The following is a 25,094-nucleotide window of genomic DNA, read 5'->3' as shown; positions in this document are numbered from 1 at the left end:
ACTTTCGTGAAGAAACCAGAAGCCTTCCTCCTGGGCATGGTAGGCCAATTGGTGTCAAGGAAAGATAGGATGTTTTTTATGTATGCTACAACAGCAGCAAGAGTACTCTTAGCAAAGTATTGGAAGACACAAGAGCTACCCACACTGGAAGAATGGCAGACCAAGGTGATCGACTACATGGGACTGGCGGAGATGACTGGCAGAATCCGTGACCAAGGGAAAGAGACGGTGGAAGAAGATTGGAAGAAATTTAAAGTTTATCTTAAGAACTGTTGTAAAATTAATGAATGTTAAAATGTCTTGGGTAACGCAAAATAGAATTGCAGTGACAAACAATTGGATATGAGAAAAAAGATCTAAAGAAAGTGCTATAAGAAATTGAAATTAGGGGTTGCTGGAATGATTTAAAACAGGGATGCAGAAAGGGGAGGTATGGGGAAGTCGCTGAAAGAAGGTCTAAGGAAAGAAAGGTTAAGAAATTATACGTGTTTATATGTTTGTTTGTTTATGTATTGTGTTGTATTGTCTTTTATTATGTGTTGAAAAACCAATAAAAAAATTATTTAAAAAAAGGAAAATAGGGACACCTGGAGGGTCTGACTTTGATCCCTGCCCATTGGGGATGATAAAATCTAGCAGGGAATGAGAGCAAGAGCATCAAGTTGTAGCCTTATGAGGCTTTGCCCTCGGGTGGGAAAAATATTGCGCCTGGGAAAGGGAAGTGGGAGTCAACAGACACTCAAGGAATAGTTTCGGAGAAAAAGGTTTTTATTTCTACCATCCATGAACTGGTAGAAGGAGCAAGTGTGATAAGTCACAAAAAGCATGCACGAAATTCACAGTCATGTGCACAAGCATATATACCCCTTTGCAGTTCCCTCCTCCTTTCTCCTCCTTCCAGAGTCCTGCCCCATGAGTTCCTCTGAGCATGAACAGAAAGCTGTCTTGGGACTCTTGGACTCTTGGCGCCCTTCCCAGGAAAAGGGGAATGAGAGTGGTTCAGCATGTCCAGAGATGTTGCAACTAGAATGAGATAAGATTCAGTTTCTCAGGCCTGCTATGAACAGAGCCTATTCATTAGCCTTTAAAAGTAACATTTTGCCTATGCACAGCATCTTGTGATAGAGCAGAGGAGAGCAGAGAAAAGCTGTTTTGGATTTTTAGAAGACAAAAGGAGTTTTGGACAGTTTTGAGGCCTGGTGTGATTATTGAAGCCTGGGGTGATTTCACAGACAGGATTTGGGTATCCTGTCCCTTCAAAGTGATATTGCAAGCTCACATTTCTCGACCAGTTTGTATACCTGCGTAAGGTACGTGATAGGTATGAGACTCGTTTATAATTCTATTTTGGGAATGATTCCTGTTCTTCTGTAGCTGCATTGTTTTAGACCAGGGGTCAGCAAACTTTTTCAGCAGGGGGCCAGTCCACTGTCCCTCAGACCTTGTGGGGGGGGGGCAGACTATATTTGTATTCCTATGCCCCACAAATAACCCAGAGATGCATTTTAAATAAAAGGACACATTCTACGCATGTAAAAACACGCTGATTCCCGGGCTGTCCACAGGCCGGATTTATAAGGCGATTGGGCCTGATCCAGCCCCTGGGCCTTAGTTTGCCTACCCATGTTTTATACTTTATGGATGCCCCACACTCATATTACAAAGTATTTGCGTCCTGTGCGAGTTGTTCTCCAATGTATTTCGCATCAATAAAAAAAACTGGGAGCGGCGCAAGCAAACATTTTTTTCTGAAAATGTCAGCCAAGAGTTTGAGAACCGCTCGTGATAGAAGGCGGGCTCCCTCTGGCGGCGGAAGCGGGGAGCGCGGCCGCGTGGGCGGGGGAAGGGAAGCGGCTGGATTTCCCCTTTCGAAAGCGAAAGTGGGCGCCGGTTCGAGCCCCCGCGAGCGCAGAAGAGCTCAGTTCCTCCCTGGGAGACCGGAGGGCAGGTAAGGCGGGCAGGGGAGAGGAAGGCCAGGGGGTTGTGGGGTGGGAGACCCAGGATAAAGGCATCATGGGGTGGCTGGCTGGGGGGGGGTGCATGCAGCGCGGGGGGTTCAATGCAAATCGGGGAGATGTTGCAAAAGAGGCTCTCGCGCAATGTTTGATTTCTTCTTTGGGGGGGCGGGGTATACTTAATGTAAAATAATTTGTAGTCCCCGAGATCGGATCTGCATTTTAGGAGGGCTGGGACACACACAAACAGACAATAAAAATTCGCCCCACAATAAATATTTCCCCACCTTTTAAAACCATCCCATTTCAGTTTTATTTTCTGATCGGAGATGGAAAAAAATAATAATAACTGTGACAAGAAAGAACCCGGTTCCGGAAAGGGCAGCCCTGTCAGTCTCTTCGGAGCAAAATGCCCCCAACTAGAAAAGCCCCCAGAGTTAGGAAAGTGGCTTCTTTTGGGTCTTTAAAGGTTTTTATCACTTTCTGCGCAGTCTTGGGCAGTCTAACTCAGAGGTAGGTCTCTATTGGAGAGTAAGCGCCCTTGATTTCAGTAGGGACTTACTTCTGAGTAACGGGCCTCATGTGCACTATTCATTTAAGCAGTATTGTATTCTATTGCCTTAAACAGTCATGTCCTCTCCCAAAGCCTCCTGGGAACTGTAGTTTCAGGCTGCAGAGAGTTTTTAGGAGACTTTGGTTCCCAGAGGAGTTTAACAATCAATCCCTTTTCCCAGGGAACTGAAGTTCTGTGACGTTCATGCTGTTTTAAATAATAATAATAATAATAATAATAATAATAATAATAATAATAAATATTTAATTTTATTTATACCCCACCCTCCCTGGCCAGAGCTGGGCTCAGGGTGGCTAAAACCAGTAAAATTACAGTAAAAACATAATAGGAAAAGAAAAAAACCAATTTAAAATACAGGTTAAAATGCAATTTAAAACGCAGCCTCATTTTAAATGTAGCCCACAGATGTTAGGATTGCTCTTTAAGTGCCATAGGATAGCTTATGTCTGGCTCCTCCTTAAGCACAGTGCAATTTTTATTTTGCAAAGTGCTCAACAGTCATAGGATCATAGGGCTGGAAGGAACCATGAGGGTCATCTAGTCCAACCCCCTGCAATGCAGGAATCTTTTGCCCAATGTGGGTCTCGAACCCACAACTCTGAGATTAAGAGTCTCATTCTCTACCGACTGAGCTATCCAGTAGCTGCTCTCATGAAAACCCACCAAGGCCCCAGTGGACTCCATTGAACACACTGGGAGTTGTTTCTGGGTGAGAATAGATAGGATTGTGCTACTTGCTGGTGAGGTCACTGCCATGCCCATTTTACAGATGGGGAACTGGGACTGACAGAAAGCATCTGGAGGGTGGGATTTGTGCCTGGCATCCCTTCAGGCCAGGGATGAGGAACCTCAACCTGGTACCCTGGACTACAACTCCCATCATCCTCAGCCATTGTCCATGTTGGCTGGCACTGATGGGTGTTGCAGTCCCTCCCCCTTTGGGGGGAGTGTCGCATGGGGAAGTGGAATTCAGCTTTGATGGTGATGGTGATGATAATTTATTATTTATACCCCGCCCATCTGGCCGGCTCTCCCCAGCCACTCTGAGCGGCTCCCAACACATTATTAAAAACACAATAAAACATCAAACATTAAAAACTTCCCTAAACAGGGCTGCCTTCAGATGTCTTCTAAAAGTCAGATAGTTGTTTATTTCCTTGACATCTGAGGGGAGGACATCTTATTACAGTCGTACCTCAGAACTCAAATGGAATCTGATCTGGAAGTCCGTTCAACTGTGCCACAACCAAGGTGCAGCTTCTGATTGGCTGCAGGAGCTTCCTGCAGCCAATTGGAAGCCTTGCTGGACGTTCAGGTTCCAAAGAACATTTGCAACCAAAATACTCACTTCCGGGTTTGCAGCGTTTGGGAGCCAAAACATTCGACTGCCAAGGCATTTGTGATCCTTGGTACAACTGTATTATTATTATTATTATTATTACTATTATTATTGGTGTTGGTGTTAAATTTATATCCTGCCCATCTGGCTGGGTTTCCCCAGCCACTCTGGGCAGCTTACAACATATATAAAAACACAACAAAACCTCAAACATAAAAAAAACAAAATATCCTGTACAAGCAACAAACAAACCAATAAATCAACAACAACAACAACAATAACGAACACGAATAAACAGTTTACAGTTCTACTTAAAATAACCGCCAACCCCAAGTAAACATTTGACTAATACCAACCCGACAAAAACAAAACGGAGGAAAATGTTTTAAACATTTTTGCCATTTGCCCCCAGCCCAAGAGTTGTTCCACCAACGTCCCAGTGGCCTCCCAGGAGCCTCTTTTAGCTGCTCAAGGTGAGTCTGGGCTCCGCCCCCTAGGCCAGGTGGAAATGGGCCTTGCAGCAGGGAGCAGGTCTCCCTTCCAGCGCTCGCGGTGGCAGCAAAGTGTGAGTTAGGCTGCTGAGATTCTCCCTACACAAACCCTCTCTCACATTACAGACTCTTAATTACACCTGGCCATTCCTTCTCTCCCCAGACTCAGCCGCCATGATGCTGCCTGCCCCCTTGAAGCTGGCCGTCCCTCTCATCCTGTGCGACATGGTCCTTCTCCCCTTGCTAGATCTCCAGCGCTCCGCCTTGGCCTCCCTGGGGGTCCCTGCGGCCTGGCTGGAGGCGGCTCTGCGCCTGCTGGTTCTCTGTGGGGCCCGGGGGCTCCTCTCCCTGGCCTGGCCCTCCCAGATGCCCCTCGCAGGCCTGGCTGCTGTGAGCCTGCTGCAGCCCCTCTATCTCGCCGTGGGGCGCTGGTTTGGAGACCCTCCGTTCCTGCTGTCGTCAGCCCCTCGGTCCTGGCTCCTGCTGGGCTATGGGGCAGTGGTTCTGGCCCACATCATCTGGGACGTCCTGGGGCAAAGGGAGGAGGAGGAGGAGGAGGAGAACAAGGGAGGAGAAGACAAGGCCACCCTCTGGAAGCTGGTGAAGCTCTTCCGCCCAGATGTGTCCTACCTCGCAGGGGCGTTTTTCTTCCTTACCACGGCTGTGCTTTGTGAGTAGGGTTGGTTTGCATGCGTGTGAGAGAGAGAAGTGGAAAGTGAGAGAGATACATACATATTACAGTGGTACCTCGGGTTGAGAACTTAATTCGTTCCGGAGGTCCGTACTTAACCTGAAACTGTTCTTAACCTGAAGCAGCACTTTAGCTAATGGGGCCTCCCGCTGCCGTTGCACCATCGGAGCACGATTTTTGTTCTCATCCTGAAGCAAAGTTCTTAACCTGAAGCACTATTTCTGGCTTAGCGGAGTATGTAACCTGAAGCATATGTAACCCGAGGTACCACTGTATTTGGAAACAGAAGACCGTATATATGGTACACCTCCTTTCCACCCAGGCTGTAAAAGCTTTATTGCCAGTGAAATGTAAATAATGGTCTTGAGAGGTTGTAACTCAATAGCAAAGACTGAACAGGGAAAGGAAATAATCTGGTTCGTGTTTGGAAAGGAAGACTCTCTGCTCAAAAGGTTCGTACAAACAGGCAGAGGCTGGAAACTATGAGGGATAATGCAGGGTGGAAAGAAGAATGAAAGTTTAAAATTACTATAACCTCACTTGTTGTTATTTGATATACAGTGGTACCTCAGGTTACATACGCTTCAGGTTACAGACTCTGTTAACCCAGAAATAGTGCTTCAGGTTAAGAACTTTCCTTCAGGATGAGAACAGAAATCGGGCTCCGGCAGCACGGCAGCAGCAGGAGGCCCCATTAGCTAAAGTGGTGCTTCAGGTTAAGAACAGTTTCAGGTTAAGTACGGACCTCCGGAACGAATTAAGTACTTAACCCAAGGTACCACTGTACAGTGGAACCTCAGTTGTCGAATATAATCCGTTCCGGAAGACCGTTTGACTTCTGAAATGTTCGACAACCGAAGCGCAATGGGCGGTCGGAAAATTCAATTGAGAAAATTGAGAAACGCTCAGCGGAAGCCGTTTGACTTCCAAGGCGCATTCGTAAACCGAGGTTCCACTGTAATTTTGTTTTATCTATATGCAGGAGCTGGTAAAGGAACAGCTGAGGGATGAGGCGTTCGCTGAAAAATAGTTTTTTGTGTAAAACTAAAAAAAAAGCTGAACACCTTTCTGCAATATGGGAACTCTAAATTAGAGATAGGTAAAGGTAGGGATGCGGGTGGCGCTGTGGGTTAAACCACAGAGCCTAGGGCCTGCCGATCAGAAGGTCGGTGGTTCGAATCCCTGCGACGGGGTGAGCTCCCGTTGCTCGGTCCCTGCTCCTGCCAACCTAGCAGTTCAAAAGCACGTCAAAGTGCAAGTAGATAAATAGGTACCACTCCGGTGGGAAGGTAAACGGCGTTTCCGTGCGCTGCTCTGGTTCACCAGAAGTGGCTTAGTCATGCTGGCCACATGACCCAGAAGCTGTACGCCGGCTCCCTCGGCCAGTAAAGTGAGATGAGCGCCGCAACCCCAGAGTCGTCTGTGACCGGACCTAACGGTCAGGGGTGCCTTTACCTTTAAAGGTACCCCTGACCGTTAGGTCCAGTCACGGACGACTCTGGGGTTGCGGCGCTCATCTCGTTCTATAGGCTGAGGGAGCCGGCGTTTGTCAGTAGACAGCTTCCAGGTCATGTGGCCAGCATGACTAAGCCACTTCTGGTGAACCAGAGCAGCGGACGGAAAGGCCGTTTACCTTCCCACCGGAGCGGTACCTATTTATCTACTTGCATTTTGATGTGCTTTTGAACTGCTAGGTTGGCAGGAGCAGGGACTGAGCAACGGGAGCTCACCCCGTTGCGGGGATTCGAACTGCTGACCTTCTGATCGGCAAGTCCTAGGCTCTGTAGTTTAGACCACAGCACCACCCGTGTCCTTTAATTAGAGATAAATCTGTAAAATAAGTAGCATGTAAAAGGTGAAGGAATGGAATATATCTGAGAGTGTGGGGAATCCATTTTGGGGGTGGCGTGTATTAAATTAAGTTTACTTTGGTTTTGATGTGTTATAAATTTGAAGACGAATAAAAATTGAGGGGGGAAAAGGAAATAAAAGACCATAGTTTAATGTTAGAAGGTTCCAAACTCAATTTCAGATGGAGGCATACTCCCCATCTGAAATAATAATAATATAATATTATATAATATATAATATTATTTCAGATGGGGGACACGGCTCTATCTGAAATTGAGTGTGGAACCTTCTAACATTAAGCTATGGTCTTTTATAGTTCTGGGCGGCTCCCAAATCTTGGAGAAGCTCTGCCTGTCTGTGCAGGGAGGTGTCAACGGGGTGAATGGCCTCTTCCTGTGTTCAAAGAGTCCCCCCTCCCTATCTTCAAAGCACAAACTCTCTGCAGGTGAAACCTTCATCCCTTACTACACGGGACGCTTGATTGACATCTTGGGCAAGAAGTACGACTCGGGTGCCTTCTCGTCCGCCATCTTCTTCATGTGCCTGGTGTCGCTCGGAAGGTGGGTTTCTTTCTGACAACACCCCCTGCCCAAAAAACAAAGGAGCCCTGGTTAGGCTCGGCTGGGGTGTTTTCTCATAATCTGGGGAGTCAAATTATTTCTTTGGAATTAAATTGAATTCAGAAAGCTGTTTGGGGGGGAAAGGGGTTGCTTGGAGAACTGCTTTCTACTGCAAAGGAAAGCCCCCACATTTCCAGAATGTGACTCAAAAAGGTGATCACATCTTGGAGGGGGGCGGGCAGAAGCGCCAATTTTGCCATTTCGATTCCTACCCTCCAGAGTGGGACTCACACATTCTCCTTTTGTAGAGCAGTCTCCATTTCTGTTCCAGCTCGCTGTCTGCCGGCGCGCGCGGGGGACTCTTCACGATGTCCATCTCCCGGGCCATCATCCGGATCCGAAGCCGCCTCTTCTCTTCTCTCGTCCGGCAAGACCTGGCGTTCTTCCAGGAGGTGAAAACAGGTGAGAGCCCCCTAGCTCCAAACCCAGGCCAGCTCCCTGAGTGTCCTCTAGTGCACGTACAGAGCGCTTGTGGTGGTTCCTCCTTGCAACACCCCTGTTATGATTGGGCCTTAAATATTCCCATTTTATGGGTGGCATAACTGAGGCTCCATGAGGAACGTCGAGATGTGAGGCTTTCCAGGATTTGAACTTGGGTCTGCCAAGATCCTGCTCCGGCCACTCAAGCGGGCAACTCTTTTCACGTTTGTTTTTGCTGCCGAATTCAGAGGTAAGGAATATCCTGGTGGCCTCCGGATATTATGGGACCCCAACTCCCATCATCCCCAGCCAGCATGCCCAGTGGGCAGGGATGATGGGAGTTCTAGTTCATCAAGAGCGTCTTCTTTCCGTCATCTGTTCATCAAAGGACTTTATGCATCCGTCGGTCGTTCTCTCCATCCCTCCATCTGCTAGTCCACCAACTATTTCTCCTTTCCATCCTTTTCTTAGAAAAGTATTTTTCTTTTCACTTTCTCATGCACAGAAAGCAATAGTCACGACAATCAACAATAGAGAGAAATAGGTGTTTCTTCTTGTCCTTGCAAGATGTTCTGACTTTCTTTCCCTCAGTTGTTGCTGTTATCCGTCTTAACTTGGGCGGAGCTTTTTTAAAAATATTTTTTATTAGAATGCACCTTTTAAAGATTTTAATTTATTTAACACAATTGTTAAAAATATAAGCAAAAGGGGACGCGGGTGGCGCTGTGGGTTAAACCACAGAGCCTAGAACTTGCCGATCAGAAGGTTGGTGTTTCGAATCCCCGCGACGGGGTGAGCTCCCGTTGCTCGGTCCCTGCTCCTGCCAACCTAGCAGTTTGAAAGCACGTCAAAGTGCAAGTAGATAAATAGGTACCACTCCGGCGGGAAGGTAAACGACGTTTCCGTGTTCTGCTCTGGTTCGCCAGAAGCGGCTTAGTCATGCTGGCCACATGACCCGGAAGCTGTACGCTGGCTCCCTCGGCCAATAAAGCCAGATGAGCACCGCAACCCCAGAGTCGGCCATGACTGGACCGAATGGTCAGGGGTCCCTTTACCTTTATAAGCAAAATATTGCAAATGCATACATACATATATATTTCAAATAAGCACATATATATATGAAGAAAGGAACAAAAGAGAAAAAAGAAGAAAAGCAAAAAAGAGGAAGAAAAAAATAAAGAGAAAAGAAAAAGAAGAAAGGTTGGAAGAATTTCTTCCAAGTTTATTCCAGTCTTGCTCAAAATGTATATAGGAAGTGCAGTGTAAGCGATGGAAGTCAATCAGTGAAATTTTATTATTACAGTCATACCTCGGGGAAAATACGCTTCAGGTTGAGCACTTTCGGGTTGCGCTCCGCGGTGACCTGGAAGTAACGGAGCGCATTACTTACGGGTTTTGCCACTCGTGCATGCGCAGACGGTCAAAATGACGTCACACGCATGCGCGGAAGTGGCGAAATGTGACACGCGCAGTCGCGTCTTACGTTCTGTTCGGGATGCGAACGGGGCTCCGGAACGGATCCGGTTCGCATCCCGAGGTCCCACTGTATTTTCATAGTGAGATATTTGTAGAATTTTTAGAATGCGCTTTTGATCCCTCCAGTCTCCCGGCTTTGAGCGGCCTCTCCTTTTGCCCCCCAGGAGACCTGACCTCCCGTCTCTCCAGAGACACCACCATGATGAGCCGCTGGGTGCCGCTCAATGCCAACATCTTCCTCCGCAGCCTGTTCAAGGTCTGTGGGCTCTGCGCCTTCATGCTTGGCCTCTCGTGGCGCCTGACGTTGCTCACCCTCGTTGAGGTGCCGGTCATGCTGGCCGCCCAGAAGGTCTACGATGCCCGCTACAAGGTGAGGGGGCCCTTGAGAGCGGGCGGGGGGAGACTGGGAGCTGCGAGTAAATGAAAGGGGAGCTTCTTGCCAGGGATTGCTGTTCCCTCTTTTCCAAACCTTAGAGAGATAGCCCCTCCCTGTGGACGAGAGGCAGGGTCCCATCAGAGGGGTAACACCAATGCCTCCCATTTTAACAGTCAAGGCTCCCCCCAAAGATTCCCGGGAACTATAGTTTGCTAAGTGCAAGGAGGCCACTCACAGAGCTACAGCTCCCAGCACCCTTAACCAGCTACAATTCCCAGAATTCTTTGAGGGAAGCCGTGACTGCTGTAAGGGTGCTTTATAAATATATGGTGTGGATGTGAGAAGTGGGAATAATAATAATAATAATAATAATAATAATAATAATAATAATAATAATTTATTTATACCCCACCCATCTAGAGGGCTTCCCCAGCCACTCTGGGCGGCTTTCAACAAAATATTAAAATACAGTAACGCATCAAATATTAAAAGCTTCTCTAAACAGGGCTGCCTTCAGATGTCTTCTAAAAGTCTGGTGATAGTTCTTCTTTTTGACATCTGGTGGGAGGGCGTTCCACAGGGCGGGTGCCACCACCGAGAAGGCCCTCTGCCTGGTTCCCTGTAACTTGGCTTATTGCAGTGAGGGAACTGCCAGAAGGCCCTCAGAGCTGGACCTTAGTGTCCGGGCAGAACGATGGGGGTGGAGATGCTCCTTCAGGTATACTGGACCGAGGCCGTTTAGGGCTTTAAAGGTCAACACCAACACTTTGAATTGTGCTCGGAAATGTACTGGGAGCCAATGTAGGTCTTTCAAGACAGGTGTTATATGGTTTCGGCGGCCGCCCCCAGTCACCAGTCTAGGGAATAGACAGACATAACATTTTACAAGGATAGAAAGGGATACCACGGACGGAATAACTGACACACACAGGAGGAAGAAGGATATAGTCTGAATGCTTCACCTATGGGTTTATAAATCATTTAATGTGTCAAGACGAGTGGATGTCGTTAATACTGTTATTTTGACTAGAGAGTAATTGAGATGGATGAGATTTTGGAACGCCGAAACAAAGCAAATCATCAAACCCATCAATTGGGAGGCCACCTAAATCATGTAATTTGGCACCTGAATGATTGGGATTAGTGCTTGTATTATGACTTGGCAATGTTATAATGAGGCTACCACTGGATTATTGTAACTGAAAACTAATAAAAATTATTGTTAAAAAAAAGAGAAGTGATCTTCCCCAAGGAGCCTTTGTGTTTGACTCTGCTTGTGAGGCCAGCCGTTATGATTTTTAACCTTTTGTTACATTTGTCTGTTTTTAGCATATTGCATATTTCCACTGCTGCTTGGTTTTTATTTTTCTATGCTGCCTGGATTATTTTTTTTTACATGACAGGGAGTATATAAATATTTTAAAATAAATGGAATGGAACGGAGTTATGGCCGATTTGCTGGTCTCTTTGGATTTGGTAATGCTGTGGACCAGAGATAAGGAGCCTGGTGCCGTCTAGAGACTGTTGGACTACAACTCCCATCAGTCCCAACCAGCAGGGCCAATGGTCAGGGATGCTGGGAGCTGTAGTCTGTTGAACCCTGTTGCCAATCAGTCATGTTAATAATAATAATAATAAATTTTATTTATACCCCGCCCTCCCCAGCCAGGACCGGGCTCAGGGCAGCTAACAACCAATAATAAAAACAAGTTGAATGAATACAACTTAAAAACAAGATTAAAATATAATATTAAAACATGTGAAGGTAAGCTAAAGCACACACCCCTAAAGGAATCCTGGGAAGTGTAGTTGTTAGGGGTGAGGGATAAACTACAGTTCCCAATGTTCTTTTGAGAGGGGGGAAATGGGCTTTGAACATTCTTTAAAGGAATGGTGTGCACGTAGTCTGAAGCAATGGGATCTTGCAGCCAAACCCGGAAGTCTGCCCCCCTCTGGCGTTTAGTGCAGGCTCCTAAACTTTCCCCTTTGCTTTCTCCAGGTTCTTCTGCAGGCGATCCAGGACTCCCTGGCACGTTCTGGGGAGGTGGTGCGGGAGACAGTCTCCTCCGTTGAGACGGTGCGCAGTTTCGCCACTGAGGAGGAGGAGTCTGAGCGCTACGATGCGGCCTTGGCCGAGACCCACCGGCTGAAGGACCAGAGAGATTGGGAGAGGGCCGTCTACTTGCTCCTCAGACGGGTGAGTCCTTGGGGTCTTCTGTAAGGGAGGTCAGAAAGGGGACAAGCATTCTCCCAAGGACAGCTGTGGCAAGAGAGCTTTCTGGAAACGGCACCCCTTTCTTTGGTTCTTCCATTGTCCATTCAGCTTGACATCCCGGGCAGCTTTTTCAAGGTCACTGTCCACGTTGGAATATCGAGCGCTGGTGGTGTATTGTATTCAGTGGTCTGTGTTTGCCTGAGCTTGAGTCTGGACTAAGGATTCTGAGCTCCTGTGTTCGGATTCGATACATGATATCCAATCACAGAACATTTCAGGATTTGGGCCTCTGCCATTGGGCCTTAAACTCTGAGTCACGATTTGCAGCTTAGAAGTATAGACAGCCAATCACATTGTGAGTGGGAGTGGCTCAGGCCTTCAGAAATGTATATAAGCAGTTGCTTTGCCCCTGTTGTCCAGTTCTGTTAGTTTAATAAAAGTTCTTGCTGTTATCACTGTGTCTTGCCTCATAGGAATCCACCTACACTTCAGGTCCCTTGTAGTGTCTTCATAATAGCCAGTTTGTTTATGGATGTACAGGGTGAGGAGGTATGACAGCGGGCAGAATCAGGCCCACAGGCCGGCAAGGCCAGTCTCACATGGGGAATTCAACATCCTACAATCCCTTCTCTTATACCTACCAGTGGGATAAATTGGGGTGGTAGGTGAAAGGGCCTTTGTGCTGGTGACCCCACAGACGTGGGACGATCTTCTAGGTGGGGGGCACATGGCCCCCTTTCAGACCTTTAAGTGCACTCTGAAGACCTCCCTGCTCTGTGCTGTTTTTCCTTTAAAAACTTTTAAAACTGAGTATTGCTTGTCAAAAGGCCTTCATTGGGTTGGACAGTGCAGTTCTCTGTCATAGTCCAACCGGAAGCTCCAAAATAGAAACAAGAGGACGGGGGAAATCACGAAGAACTTTCCAAAAGGATACAGGCCTATTTAATTCTGATTTAAACTTGGTGCATCTTTGACTATTGGAGAACCTGGAAGGGAGGGAAAAATCTGTCAACATCTGTTCTCCCGGTTTCTCTCTTTGCAATCTTAAATTCTGTTCTTCACATTTCTGTAGCGATGTGTGAGTTTTCTTTTTTAGAAATGCACGTGAGAATTCCTCAGCATTTCAGAGTGGCTTTCTCCTAATAAACCTAAGCAGTTTCAAGTACAGTCATACCTTGGGTTGAAGTAGCTTCGGGATGAATACGCTCAAAATGATGTCACGCGCATGCACAGAAGCTGCGAAACACGACCCGCACAGACGCACAGTCGCGTCTTACATTCACTTCAGGATGTGAATAGGGCTCCAGAACGGATCCCGTTCGCATCCAGAGGTACTACTGTAATGGGCACATTTCTGCAAGCATTTCCTCCTAATACACATTAAAAGTAAAGGGACCCCTGACCATTAGGTCCAGTCGTGGCCAACTCTGGGGTTGCGGCACTCATCTCGCTTTATTGGCCGAGGGAGCCGGCGTACAGCTTCCGGGTCATGTGGCCAGCATGACTAAGCCGCTTCTGGCGAACCAGAGCAGCGCACGGAAACGCCGTTTACCTTCCCGCCGGAGCGGTACCTGTTTTATCTACTTGCACTTTGACGTTCTTTCGAACTGCTAGGTTGGCAGGAGCAGGGACCGAACAATGGGAGCTCACCCCGTCATGGGGATTTGAACCACCGGCCTTCTGATCAGCAAGTCCTAGGCTCTGTGATTTAACCCACAGCACCACCCGCGTCCCTCCTAATACACATTACTTGGCTGTAAATTTCAAAGTCTGCCTGTCTTTTGGTTTGTGTGTCGTTTCGGGAAAGTGCAGATTTGATAGATTCAGAGGCCAACTGAACTGAATTTCATCCTTGGAGGGGAAAGGGGCAAGCAGAACAGCCAAGCCATCAAACGTGGCTACCAGGGTGGCTGCCGGTCCTCATCATCTTCCCCCGAATTTCTCTCCCTAGCTCCTGCAGCTGGGTCTGAAACTGATCATGCTTCACTCTGGGTACCAGCAGATCCGTTCTGGCCTCATGACCCAAGGGAATCTGTTCTCCTTCATCCTCTACCAAATGGACTTTGGGAACTACATACAGGTGGGTGAAAATCTGCGACGGGAGGCTGCAACAGCGCTGGTATTCCAGCCTTGAATGGCATTCCAGCTATTCTGCAATTGGAGTCACGCTTTCAGCTTTTTAAATGGGTGTGACGCTCCTGCCCTTCCCTTCATACTCCACATACTGTGTCCATCTGCCGCTTCTACATCCTTCAAGTAACTGCCTTATATTGAGTCAGACCATTGGTTCATGTGGTTCATCATTGTCTATGCTAACCAGCAGCAGCTCTGTGGGTTTGCTGCCTCAGGTGGCGAAATGTCTTGAGCTGCCGGCAACTCCCATTTTGGACTTGAAGGGCCAGGGCCAAGATGGTGCCAAGTGTCGGAAATCAAGCCCATATCAGGAGAAACTGGCAACTCTCCCAGGCACCCGGCTTGATCTCCTGTTGACCTCCCTGTCTGCATTCCCCAGCAAGATCCAGGCTAGGTTGCAATAGGCGATCCTTCTCAGCGTGAGAAGAACACCCCCCCTCTTTCCTGCCCCCCCAGGCAGGGGAAAGAGATAGATAGAAACGTATTTACATGCCTTTATTTCTGTCTTTGCAGCATTACAAAAACATGACTGCTCTCTTCAAACTCCAGCAGTCTAGTTGCAAACACTTCCTGCACTTCCTGTACAGCTCATATTACACTCTGAGCTAATTCTGGTGCTTCGCACTGTGAATTGACTGTCCCTCTGTTTCCCACGGACAGTCCCAACATTCCCATTATGTTTTGCTTTCAAGCTAGCAGTTTGCAGCTGCATTGCTTCAATATCGTAACACCAAGGTCTTCTTCGCTGGCGATCCCTCATAGCCGAGTAAGATTGTCTTCCATAAACATGGTCTTAACAGTGAGTTCGTAGGTTTCTGGGCGGGAGTTGATCATGGTGAGGGTTTGCCAAATGTGCCTCCCTCTTAGCTAGTTTCTCCCTTTCGTCCTGAATTCAAGCATCTTCAAAGTCCATGACACCTTTGGTAAAGGCTGTTCTCCAATTGGCACTTTCGCAGGCCAGTGTTTCCCAGTTGTCGGTGTTTATACTTCATCTTTTTAAAATTTACCTAGAGAGCGTCTTTAAACCTTATCAGAGCTCTGCATATTCCCTTTCAATTACATGACAGGGCTTTGCTTTGCTGGCTTCTTGCCCCCTCCTTTTTTCTTTTTAAAATTCCTCTTATCAAAGGCAAGGTTGTTTTATGTGTTCTGGCAACCCCAGGAATTTGCACCATAGAACTTTGTGAAGCCAGCGCCGTAAATTTGTTTTAACAAAGCCTTGCAGCCCTCGCCCTGATTTCCTGTTGGCTATATCTCCACATTTTGAAAACTTAATTTAAAACTTATTTTAAGGACTTTTAACCTTCAAAACCTCTGAATCTCTTAAAATCCTTTTTAATTCCTTTGACCCCCTATGTTTTTGTTTTTTAAAAAATAATTTTTATTAGTTTTAACATATAAATTATAAAACATACCACAAAACTTCACCACTTATACAATCTTTTTTGGGGGGGACTTCCATCAGCACCTCTGATGATCCACCATTTTAACCACTTCTTATGCATTTCTTAGATTCATATTGCTTTTAATTATCTTAGCTAACCATCCTCCCCCTAATCCCTTTTTGCAATAGTTCCAATAATTCTCCTCACAAAACTTCTTGTAAACCTACAAACATATTCTGATCATCACAAATACTTTTCATATAATCTGTAAATTTACTCCAGTCTTCTGTGAATTTCTGGTCCCGCCAATTATGAATCCTTCCTGTTAGTTTATCTAGTTCTGCATAGTCCATGACCCCCCATGTTTTAAACAAACTGAAAGAGAGGGGAAATTGCTGTTGCCGAAGAGACTACATTGAAAGAACGTCCCGTTTGGTTTTTATCTTTTTACCCTCCTCTCTATTACCTCCCTGTCCACAAGGTAGCTGTAGATAAATCTGGACTGGATGAGACTGTGGATTTGGGACTCCACCAATTGATCTGAGAAGTATACCTTCCTGATACATGCAGAATTCCAGAAATGAGAAGAGCAAAAAGACCCAGGTGTCCCAATATGGATAGAGATTCGTGGTCTTTAATTCTCAAGCAGAGTAACTTGGACAATTATTTTCTGCCCCTTAAAGAGTCCATATCACCACCAAAAATAAATAAATTCCTTTTTGTCTCTGCAGAAGAGACACTCCCTGGATTTAATAATAATAATAATAATAAATTTTTATTTATACCCCGCCCTCCCCAGCCAAGGCCGGGCTCAGAGCGGCTTACAAGCAATAATAAAAACAAGTTGAATGATTACAACTTAAAAACAAAATTAAAATACAACATTAAAATATTGAAAACATTAAAATATTAAAATGAAGCCTCATCGCAGGAGGAGAAGAAAAAGAAAAAAGAAAGAGAGGGAGGAAATCAAATTGGCTCCAAGCCAAAGGCCAGGCAGAACAACTCTGTCTTACAGGCCCTGCGGAAAGAAATCAGATCCTGCAGGGCCCTGGTCTCATGAGGCAGAGTGTTCCACCAGACCGGAGCTAGAATCGAAAAGGCCCTGGCTCTGGTTGAAGCCAATCTAACTTCCTTAGGGCCCGGGACCACTAGGGTGTTGCTATTTATGGACCTTGAGGCTCTCCGTGGGGCATACCGGGAGAGGCGGTCCCGTAGGTACGAGGGTCCTAGGCCGTGAAGGGCTTTAAAGGTCAAAAGCAGCACCTTAAATCTGACCCTGTACTCCACCGGGAGCCAGTGCAGCTTGAAAAGCACTGGGTGAATATGCTCCCATGGCAGAGACCCCGCTGCAGCATTCTGTACCCGCTGGAGTTTCTGGGACAGCTTCAAGGGCAGCCCCGCGTAGAGCGAATTACAGTAGTCAAGCCTGGAGATGACCGTCGCATGGATCACTGTGGCCAGGTCGGGGTGGGAAAGGTAAGGGACCAACTGCTTGATGCGGCGAAGATGGAAAAATGTCGCCTTGGCTGTTGCTGTAACTTGCGCCTCCATGGAAAGGGAGGCGTCAAGGATTACACCCAAACTCTTAACGGAAGGCAATGGCACTAATTGGGCCCCCGCAAGAGAAGGGAGTTGGTCCCTCATCCCCATGCCATCCCGACCTAGCCATAGGACCTCTGTCTTCGAAGGATTTAGTTTCAATCGGCTCCCACGAAACCATCCAGCCACAGCTTCCAAGCATCTGGTCAGTGTGTTCGGGGCCGAGTCGGTGTGGCCATCCATCAGCAGATAGAGCTGAGTGTCATCAGCATATTGGTGACAGCCCAGCCCAAAGCTCCGGATAATCTGGGCAAGGGGGTGCATAAAGATGTTAAAAAGCATCGGGGAGAGAATTGTGCCCTGCGGCACTCCACACACCAAGGAGTGGCGCGACGACAATTCCCTCCCTAGTGCCACCCTCTGTCCCTGACCAGAGATAAAAGAGCACAGCCAGTTACAGGCTATGCCCTGTATCCCCACGTCTGCGAGGCGGTGGTCCAGAATATCATGATCGACCATGTCAAAGGCTGCTGACAAATCTAAAAGGATCAGCAGTCCCGACCTGTGTCGATCCAGCTGTCTACGGAGATCGTCTGTTAGGGCAACCAGAGCCGTCTCGGTCCCAAAACCAGGACGGAAACCAGTCTGAAATGGATCTAAAGCCGATGTTTCCTCCAGAAACCTACCAAGCTGTTCAGCAACCGCTCTCTCAATTACCTTACTCAGATATGGAAGATTTGAAACTGGGCGGTAATTGGATAGGTCTAATGGATCTAATGAAGTTTTCTTTCATAGTGGACATACCACTGCTTCCTTCAGTTCCACTGGGAATGTCCCCGTGTCAAGGGACAAATTGATAATTTCAACCAGGGGGGTCCGTGCAACATCTGGACACTCCCTAATCAGCCAAGACGGGCACGGATCAAGGAGGCAGGTGGTGGGCCTACCAACTTGGAGGAATCTATCCACATCAGCACGGAGTATTCGATCGAAATGGTCCAACACTGGACCTGAAGTCAGTCGAGGGGCCTCCAGTTCAGTCACTGTATCTAAATTGGCAGGGAGGTCACGGCGGAGCAACAGGACTTTCTCCGCAAAAAAGCTCGTGAATGCCTCACAGCTGTGGGTCGAATTTGTGTTTAAATTTGGTTGTCCTCCTAAGGACGTTATTGATCTAATTATTCTAAAAAGTTGTGCCGGGCGAGAGCTAGCGGATGCAATGGAAGCTGCAAAGTAGGATTTCTTAGCAGCTTTCATAGCCATCTCATAGGCTTTCATAAGCGTCCTATAAGATGTTCTTGAGGCTCCGTCACGAGTCCGTTGCCATACTTGCTCTAGCCGTCTGAGATCCCGCTTCATTTTCCGGAGCTCCTCAGTAAACCAAGGTGCCCGGTTTTGACGGGGTCGCAGAGGGCGCTTAGGCGCGATCTCATCAATGGCTGCCAAGAGCCGGTTGTTCCAGTCCTCAACAAGGTCATCTAATGAGTCGCCAGGAGGAGGACTCATTTTATCCTTAGATAAAGCTAATATTCTCCTAACTGTGGGAATGTGAAATAAGTTTAGCATATTGACAAACCTCCTCGTCTTGCTCTTCTTTCACCTCTCACAGACCCTGATGTACATATACGGAGATGCGCTCAGCAACGTGGGAGCGGCAGAAAAAGTGTTTGACTACCTGCACCGGGAACCGTCCGTTCGCACTGAGGGGACGCTGGCCCCGGACTTCCTCCGAGGTCACGTCTCCTTCAGAAACGTCTCCTTCTGCTATCCTTCCCGCCCTGATCTTCAGGTCTTAAAGGTACATGGCCAAGAGTCTGGTCACCTGAGGATGTTGGAGCAGAGATATGGGGTGTCCTGTCTCTTTAAATGAGAACAGGGGCCCTCTTGACTGACCTCCCAATGCGGTGGGCCAGCCCTCCTTAAACCCCATTTGTGCCAATGGTTCAAAGCAGCATCATACCACTTTAAACAGTTCTGGCTTATCCCAAAGCATTCTGGGAACTGTAGTTTGCTAAGGGTTCTGAGGGTGGTTGGGAGACCCCTTATTCCCCTCAGGGAGCTACATTTCCCAGAGTTCCCTGTGGAGAGGAGTGTTTTGTTAAAACCACGCTGGGAATTTTAGAACGGTCTTTCAAACCCCATGTAGGTTTATAGCAGTCTGGTGGCTGTGAGTTCCATAGGTGAATCACAGCCCTGGTTTTTCCTCCTTTCCTCGCTCCTTCTGCGCAGAACGTCTCCTTTGAGCTCCGTCCCAGGGAGGTGGTGGCGCTGGTGGGTCTCAACGGCAGTGGGAAGAGCACCTGCGTGGCACTACTGGAGCGCTTCTATGAGCCCCAGTCTGGGGAGATCCTGCTGGACGGGGTCCCGATCCGGGATTATGAGCACAAGTACCTGCACAGCAAGGTGAGTCGGGGGGCCCACAAAGTGTGGCTGAGATCAAACTCCTGTTTTCTCTTCATTATTCATTATTTATTGAATTTATATACCACTGTATGCCCTCAGGCCTCAGGGTGGTTTACAGAACAGTCATACCTTGGGTTACAGACGCTTCAGGTTTTTTTTTTGGGTTAGAGACGTGGTCGCACATGCACAGAAGCGCCAAATCGCAACCCACACAGATCATGTTTGCAACCCGAGCATCCACTGTAAAATCATAATATAAAAAACACAAAATCCATAATCCATTCTTTCTTATGGAATATGCAGAAATGGCGAAACTCTACTGGAAGAATAAGAAATCAAGATAAATCAAGATAACAAGTTTTTTTTTGATAAAAGAATGGAAATGGTTTATTGAATATTTACAGATAAATTGTAAACAGAGAAGGACACTGGCAGGATGATTGCAATAACCTGCAGCTACATAAGAGTATATATTTAAAGAAAATAAATAAGTTAAGTTAATTTGGATAGGCAGAAGATACTAACAATAAACTTAAGGAACTGCATAAAGAGGGGGAAGAAAGTCCAGTTTTAAAATGTCAAAATGATTGTAAAATCAGTGAAATGTATATATCTGAAAAGTATAAATGTTTTTTTTTAAATCCATAATCCAAATAAAAACAACAGCCCCATAACCCCCCCAAAAAACCTACATTTTAAAAGGACATAGGCTCCCAAATTATTCATTTATCTCACAAGATTTATATACCACTTATTTGTAATAAACCTCAAAGCAGTTAGCAAGAAGAAACAATTTGAAAATTTGAAAACAATATTTACAGCATTGAAAAATAATTGAAAAATAATAAAATCAACAATAAGCTAAAAAACAAATCCAGGTTGAAATGTTTATTAGTGTCGTGCCACATTTGGATAGGGTTGCCTGAACATGTATGTTTTAGCAGGCACTGAAAAGAATAAGAGCAAAAGCATCTGCCTGATGTCAATTGACAGGGAGTTCCAAAGGATTTTGGGGGTGCTAGAGAGTTGTAAGTGCCAAGGGGATGGCGGTTCTGTTTTTCACAAAACAAGAAGCATCTTTTGCAGAAGAGGAAACGACAGGGTGTGGCTGAGCACTGGAGAGGAAATGTGGGTTGCAAAAGGCCATGCCCACCAAGATTTCGTGATACACAAACACTTCCCAGCCTGGTACTTAAGCTGTAAACTGTGGCTTTTTCCAGGGGAGGGTGACTGGAGATGATTCCCACAAGGAGATGCTTGCAAGGAATAATTGTGGCTGTTGAGCCTTGAGAAGGGATGGTTCAGAGGGGATGCAAGAGCCTCCTTCAGATATTTGAAGGGATGGAAGGACTCGCCTTTTGCACCCCTGCCACCACTCCCACTCTTCTGTTCTCCCTTCCTGTTCTCTCAGTTTCTCATCTTTCCAACTTTAATTTAGTTCTGTACATTAATGCAGCAAATTGTGGGTTTTGCTTTTAAAAATCTGCATGAAATATTTTCAGTATTTCAGTGCAAATCTCTCCTAATAAACCTGTTATTGTCTGCAACTTTTACTAATTCCACACATTTTTGCAAGCAATTTCTCCTAATATAAAGCACTCTTGTAGGCTGTTTTCACTAACATCTTCATTTTTGAAATGTTTTGGGTTTGAAAACAGGGCTGCAAAATTCAGAGAATTGTGAATGTTGAAGGTTCGCCTGTGTTTCGGTTCTCATACTGTTTGAGAAGGTGCAAATATGGTGGAGTGTGCTTCAAATGCAAAATGAATCCAATTTCTCTCTAGTCATCACACTTCATTCTGCCTGCAGGTGGCGCTAGTGGGACAGGAGCCGGTCCTCTTCTCTGGGTCCATATGGGACAATATCGCCTATGGGGTGCAGGATTGTAGCCAGGAAGAGGTGGAGGCTGTGGCAAGAGAAGCCAACGCCTTAGGCTTCATCAATGAGCTGGAAGGAGGGTTCGCCGCAGGTGGGTGAAACCTCTTTCCTCCTGTCTCCTTTTGTCTCTGCTGGCCTGATTCTTACCCTCTCTGAGATAACATGAATTTCTGTGGCCCACTGAATTCCTCCAGGAAAATTGGTGGGGCTCCAGTTTCTTGTGATGGGTGAGAACTCCAGACTCTGAGCCTCAGCTCCTCTTGTCACTGTGCCCGACCCTCCACCCAACTGCTCACTCCATCCCATCAAATGAACCCAGGAGTTCGGGATCCTCCTTTACCTGTGACTCGCCTTTTGCACCCCTGCCACCACTCCCACTCCTCTGGCAAACAGGCTTTCTTTAGTCTGGCGGTTTTTCCCCTCTTCCCACCCCTTCTCTCTCATTCCTGCCTCCCTGCAGATGTCGGGGAGAAGGGAGGCCAGCTGTCCGCAGGGCAGAAGCAGCGCCTGGCCATCGCCCGGGCCCTGATCCGGAACCCCAAGGTCTTGGTGCTGGATGAGGCCACAAGTGCTCTGGATGTGGAGAGCGAAGCTGCCGTGAGTGTCAGGGGGGAGGGGGGTTGTGGGGTTGACTTGAGAAGCATTAGCCATGAGTAGGTGCGGCGGTTTTATATTATTGTTATTTATAATATTAATAAGCGGACTTGCATTTTCCAGTGCCAGGCAGCTTTTAGTAAAATGCTCACGGGGGACCAGACCAACTTGCTCTTTCAGTTTTTTCCATAATTTCCCCCCAGTTTGGCCAACCTTAGCATGAGAAAATTATATTGACAGTATTGACAGGGAAATTTTTAATGTTTGGTGTTTTATTGTGTTTTTAATATTCTGTTGTTAGCCGCCCAGAGTGGCTGAGGAAACCCAGCAGGGTATAAATAATAAATTATTATGATTATGATGATTAGTGTGTATCCTGAACTACACAGTATTCTGATGCTAGGCTACCTAACATGGGCAGGGTAATAATAATAATAATAATAATAATAATAATAATAATAATGATGATGATGATGATGTAGAGCACTCCAAGCTCTATATCCTTGTGTGGGAAAACACAGGAAGATCCATAATGCTCACAAACAACTCTCTCAATCTCTGTTTCTGACTCTTTCTCTTACACACACACAGCCAGTGGTTAGTGTGTTAGACTGGGCCCTGGGTTCAAATCCCCACTCAGCCTTGAAGCTCACTGGGTGACCTCTCAGCCTAGGCTACCTCGCAGGGTTGTGAGGAAGAGCCCCATATACGTCACCTTGAGCTTCTTGGAGGAGGGCTGGGATAGAAACCTAATAAATAAAAAAAAAAAAATCTAAGAGGGGGTTTCTGGCTTCTTCCCCTAGATCCAGCAGTCACTGATGAGCGGCCAGGCCAGGGCGGTGCTGGTGATCGCTCACCGGATGCAGACGGTGGAAAACGCGAGCAGGATCGTCGTCCTGGAGGGTGGGGAGGTTGTGGAGGAGGGGACGCACTCTGAGCTGATGAGCCGGAGGGGCCCCTATTACCGCCTGGTGCAAAGGAGCCAGGCTGAGTGACTTCCGCACAGGCTGAATGGTCTTCTGGGGTCCCCCTCTCGAGGTGGTCATGTGTGTGGCATAACTGTGTTTGCCTTCTGCTGAGTGGGACCTTGGCCCACATCCCCAAAGTCCTGCCATGATGGGGCAACTAGGAGACTCACCTAATTGGCTGATCCTTTCCGAGTGCAGAAGCCCCAGTTTAGGAAGAAAAGTGGGTGTGAGCCCCCCTTTGGAGAGAGATGAAGGGGGGGAGCGCCCCTGGTCATCACTAAGCAGCTGTCAAATACAGTGGTACCTCGGTTCTTGAACATCTCCATCGACGAACGTTTCAGAGCCCAAACACCAGAAACCCGGAATACATTTGAGAACCGAGGTACCACTGTAGCAGGAAATTTGGAGTATCAGAAGCCAGTTTGTGAGCATTGGAGAGGGGGAGGTATTTTTTTTTATCTGAGAATACAGCTCGAAAAATGCATGTTTCTTAAGGTTCTCCTTTTGATGAAAATAATGAAGAATCCTGTGAGATTTTTTTAAAAAACTGGCTTCTAAGGAATTTGCATAATATGGACATTTGCCCCCAGAGAACTTAAACTGTGACTTTGAAAGTCTTGCCCCCAGACTTCAATTTTTTAAGCCCCCCCCAAGCTTCTTTCCAAGCAGCCTTCTACTCAGAAGTAAGCCCTACTGAGTTCAATGGGGCTTACTCCCCGGTAAGCAGATGGAGAATTTCATCTCGAGTTGCTTAAAATATGGGGTCTGGCTTCTTTTCCAATCCTGTCTCTTGGCCCCGTATGTCTTGGGTGTTTCTGAGTGTGTTGTAAAAATATCTTAAGGCACTTTTGGTCTCTTGCTGTTGATTGTCCAGGACTGTGATGGCATGAAAGCGGTGTTTTGTAAAATAAAATGTATATGTGTGACAACTCTTTGAGGTTTGAAATTTTGTCTCTGGGGGGCTGCAGAATGATGCCTCTTCTAGGGTATGGGAACACGAGAGGCTGCTGGATTAGGCCAAAGGGAGCCCCACTAGTCCAGGGCTGGATCGACACAAGATCTGAGTGCTTGAGGGACTCATTGGCCTGGCAAATGGCTGCCAGTTTCCTCAGCTAGAGGAGGTCTTGCTTTCAAGGGGAGAACACTCTGCCTTGTACAGAGTGAGGCCATGTAGCTGAGTGTTGTCCACTGACTGGCAGAGGCCTCCGGGGTTTCAGGCAGGAACCTTCATCTCAGCCCTAACTGGAGAGGCCAAAGATGGAACTCAGCACCTTTAGCTACAAGAAAATTACCAAGAGATGAATCCATTTATTCACTTTCGGAGATGCTGAAAGACATTCCTGTTCACCCAGGCATTGGATAGCTGACAGGTGCTGTCTAGGGCTGGGCAATATATGGATATATGGTCCAAAAACCAGTTTGAAGTCCATATCATGGTATCAGTTTCATAATTTTTGACCTAGCACATGTATTTTGACCAAAACGGCCTCGGTCCAGTATACATGAAGGAGCGTCTCCACCCCCATTGTTCTGCCTGGATACTGAGGTCCAGGCAGAGGGCCTTCTCGGTAGTGGTGCCCGCCCTGTGGAACACCTTCCCATCAGATGTCAAGGAAATAAACAACTATCTGACTTTTAGGAGACATCTGAAGGCTGCCCTGTTTAGGGAAGTTTTTAATGTTTGATATTTTATCGTGTTGTTAATATTCTGTTGGGAGCTGCCCAGAGTGTGCTATCCAAAAATACAGAAAAAACCGTGAAGCCAGCTGACGCCTCTACATAGCTCCACCCTTATTTCAGACATTCAGACATTGTGATATATCAATATATTGCAATGTTTAGCTGGTGGTATATCATGATGTTGAAAACCAGATATTGCCCAGCCCTAATTCTGTCCATGGCAACCCCAAAAGGAGTTACGGAGGCAGCATACTTCTGAACACAAGGTGCTGGTAATCTCTCCTGGGCAGAGTCCCAATGTTCTGTTCTTGACCTGTTTGTGGTTGAAACCATTGAGGCATCTGTGAGGAGCCTGGACCACATGGGCCATTAGCCATTTCCATCCAGGAAGCTCCTCTTATGTTCGCAACTGTTGTCGGTTTCAAGCCTTAGTCAGAGGAATTGGCCACCCTCCAGGTGCCCGGCTTGAATCCTTGTTGACCTCCCTGTCTGCGACTCCCGGC

General features: G+C 46.9%; 2 protein-coding genes across 4 annotated transcripts in view; one reads left to right on the top strand and one right to left on the bottom strand.

Moving 5' to 3' along the window:
* The first annotated feature begins 1,837 nt into the window (after window positions 1-1,837).
* LOC310756621 (antigen peptide transporter 2-like) overlaps window positions 1,838-25,094 on the top strand; it is a 78,803-nt gene continuing 55,546 nt past the window's right edge. Inside the window, exons 1-13 of one of the 3 annotated variants that reach the window (XM_083601015.1) lie at window positions 1,858-1,948; window positions 4,281-4,341; window positions 4,523-5,029; window positions 7,347-7,461; window positions 7,793-7,923; window positions 9,582-9,787; window positions 11,793-11,990; window positions 13,960-14,088; window positions 18,678-18,866; window positions 19,298-19,471; window positions 21,281-21,440; window positions 21,810-21,946; window positions 22,747-23,006. In XM_083601015.1, the coding sequence (XP_083457141.1) occupies window positions 4,534-5,029; window positions 7,347-7,461; window positions 7,793-7,923; window positions 9,582-9,787; window positions 11,793-11,990; window positions 13,960-14,088; window positions 18,678-18,866; window positions 19,298-19,471; window positions 21,281-21,440; window positions 21,810-21,946; window positions 22,747-22,938 (2,127 nt within the window). In that variant the 5' untranslated portion in view covers window positions 1,858-1,948; window positions 4,281-4,341; window positions 4,523-4,533 and the 3' untranslated portion in view covers window positions 22,939-23,006. Of the gene's footprint in view, window positions 1,949-4,280; window positions 4,342-4,522; window positions 5,030-7,346; window positions 7,462-7,792; window positions 7,924-9,581; window positions 9,788-11,792; window positions 11,991-13,959; window positions 14,089-18,677; window positions 18,867-19,297; window positions 19,472-21,280; window positions 21,441-21,809; window positions 21,947-22,746; window positions 23,841-25,094 lie in introns of those variants that run through there. The other 2 variants (XM_083601014.1, XM_083601013.1) reach the window with 2 other exon arrangements.
* The window catches only part of LOC310756634 (uncharacterized protein), an 820,367-nt gene continuing 798,300 nt past the window's right edge, over window positions 3,028-25,094 (bottom strand). The window contains exon 9 of the transcript XR_014544952.1: window positions 3,028-3,459. The gene's annotated coding sequence lies outside the window, so the exon portion shown is untranslated. The remainder of the gene's footprint in view (window positions 3,460-25,094) is intronic.

This window comes from Podarcis filfolensis (assembly GCF_964270895.1).
Source record: "Podarcis filfolensis genome assembly, chromosome: 2".
NCBI classification, from domain to species: domain Eukaryota; kingdom Metazoa; phylum Chordata; class Lepidosauria; order Squamata; family Lacertidae; genus Podarcis; species Podarcis filfolensis.
Note: the sequence above shows the minus strand (reverse complement) of the source record. Positions and strands in the feature narration are given on the sequence as shown.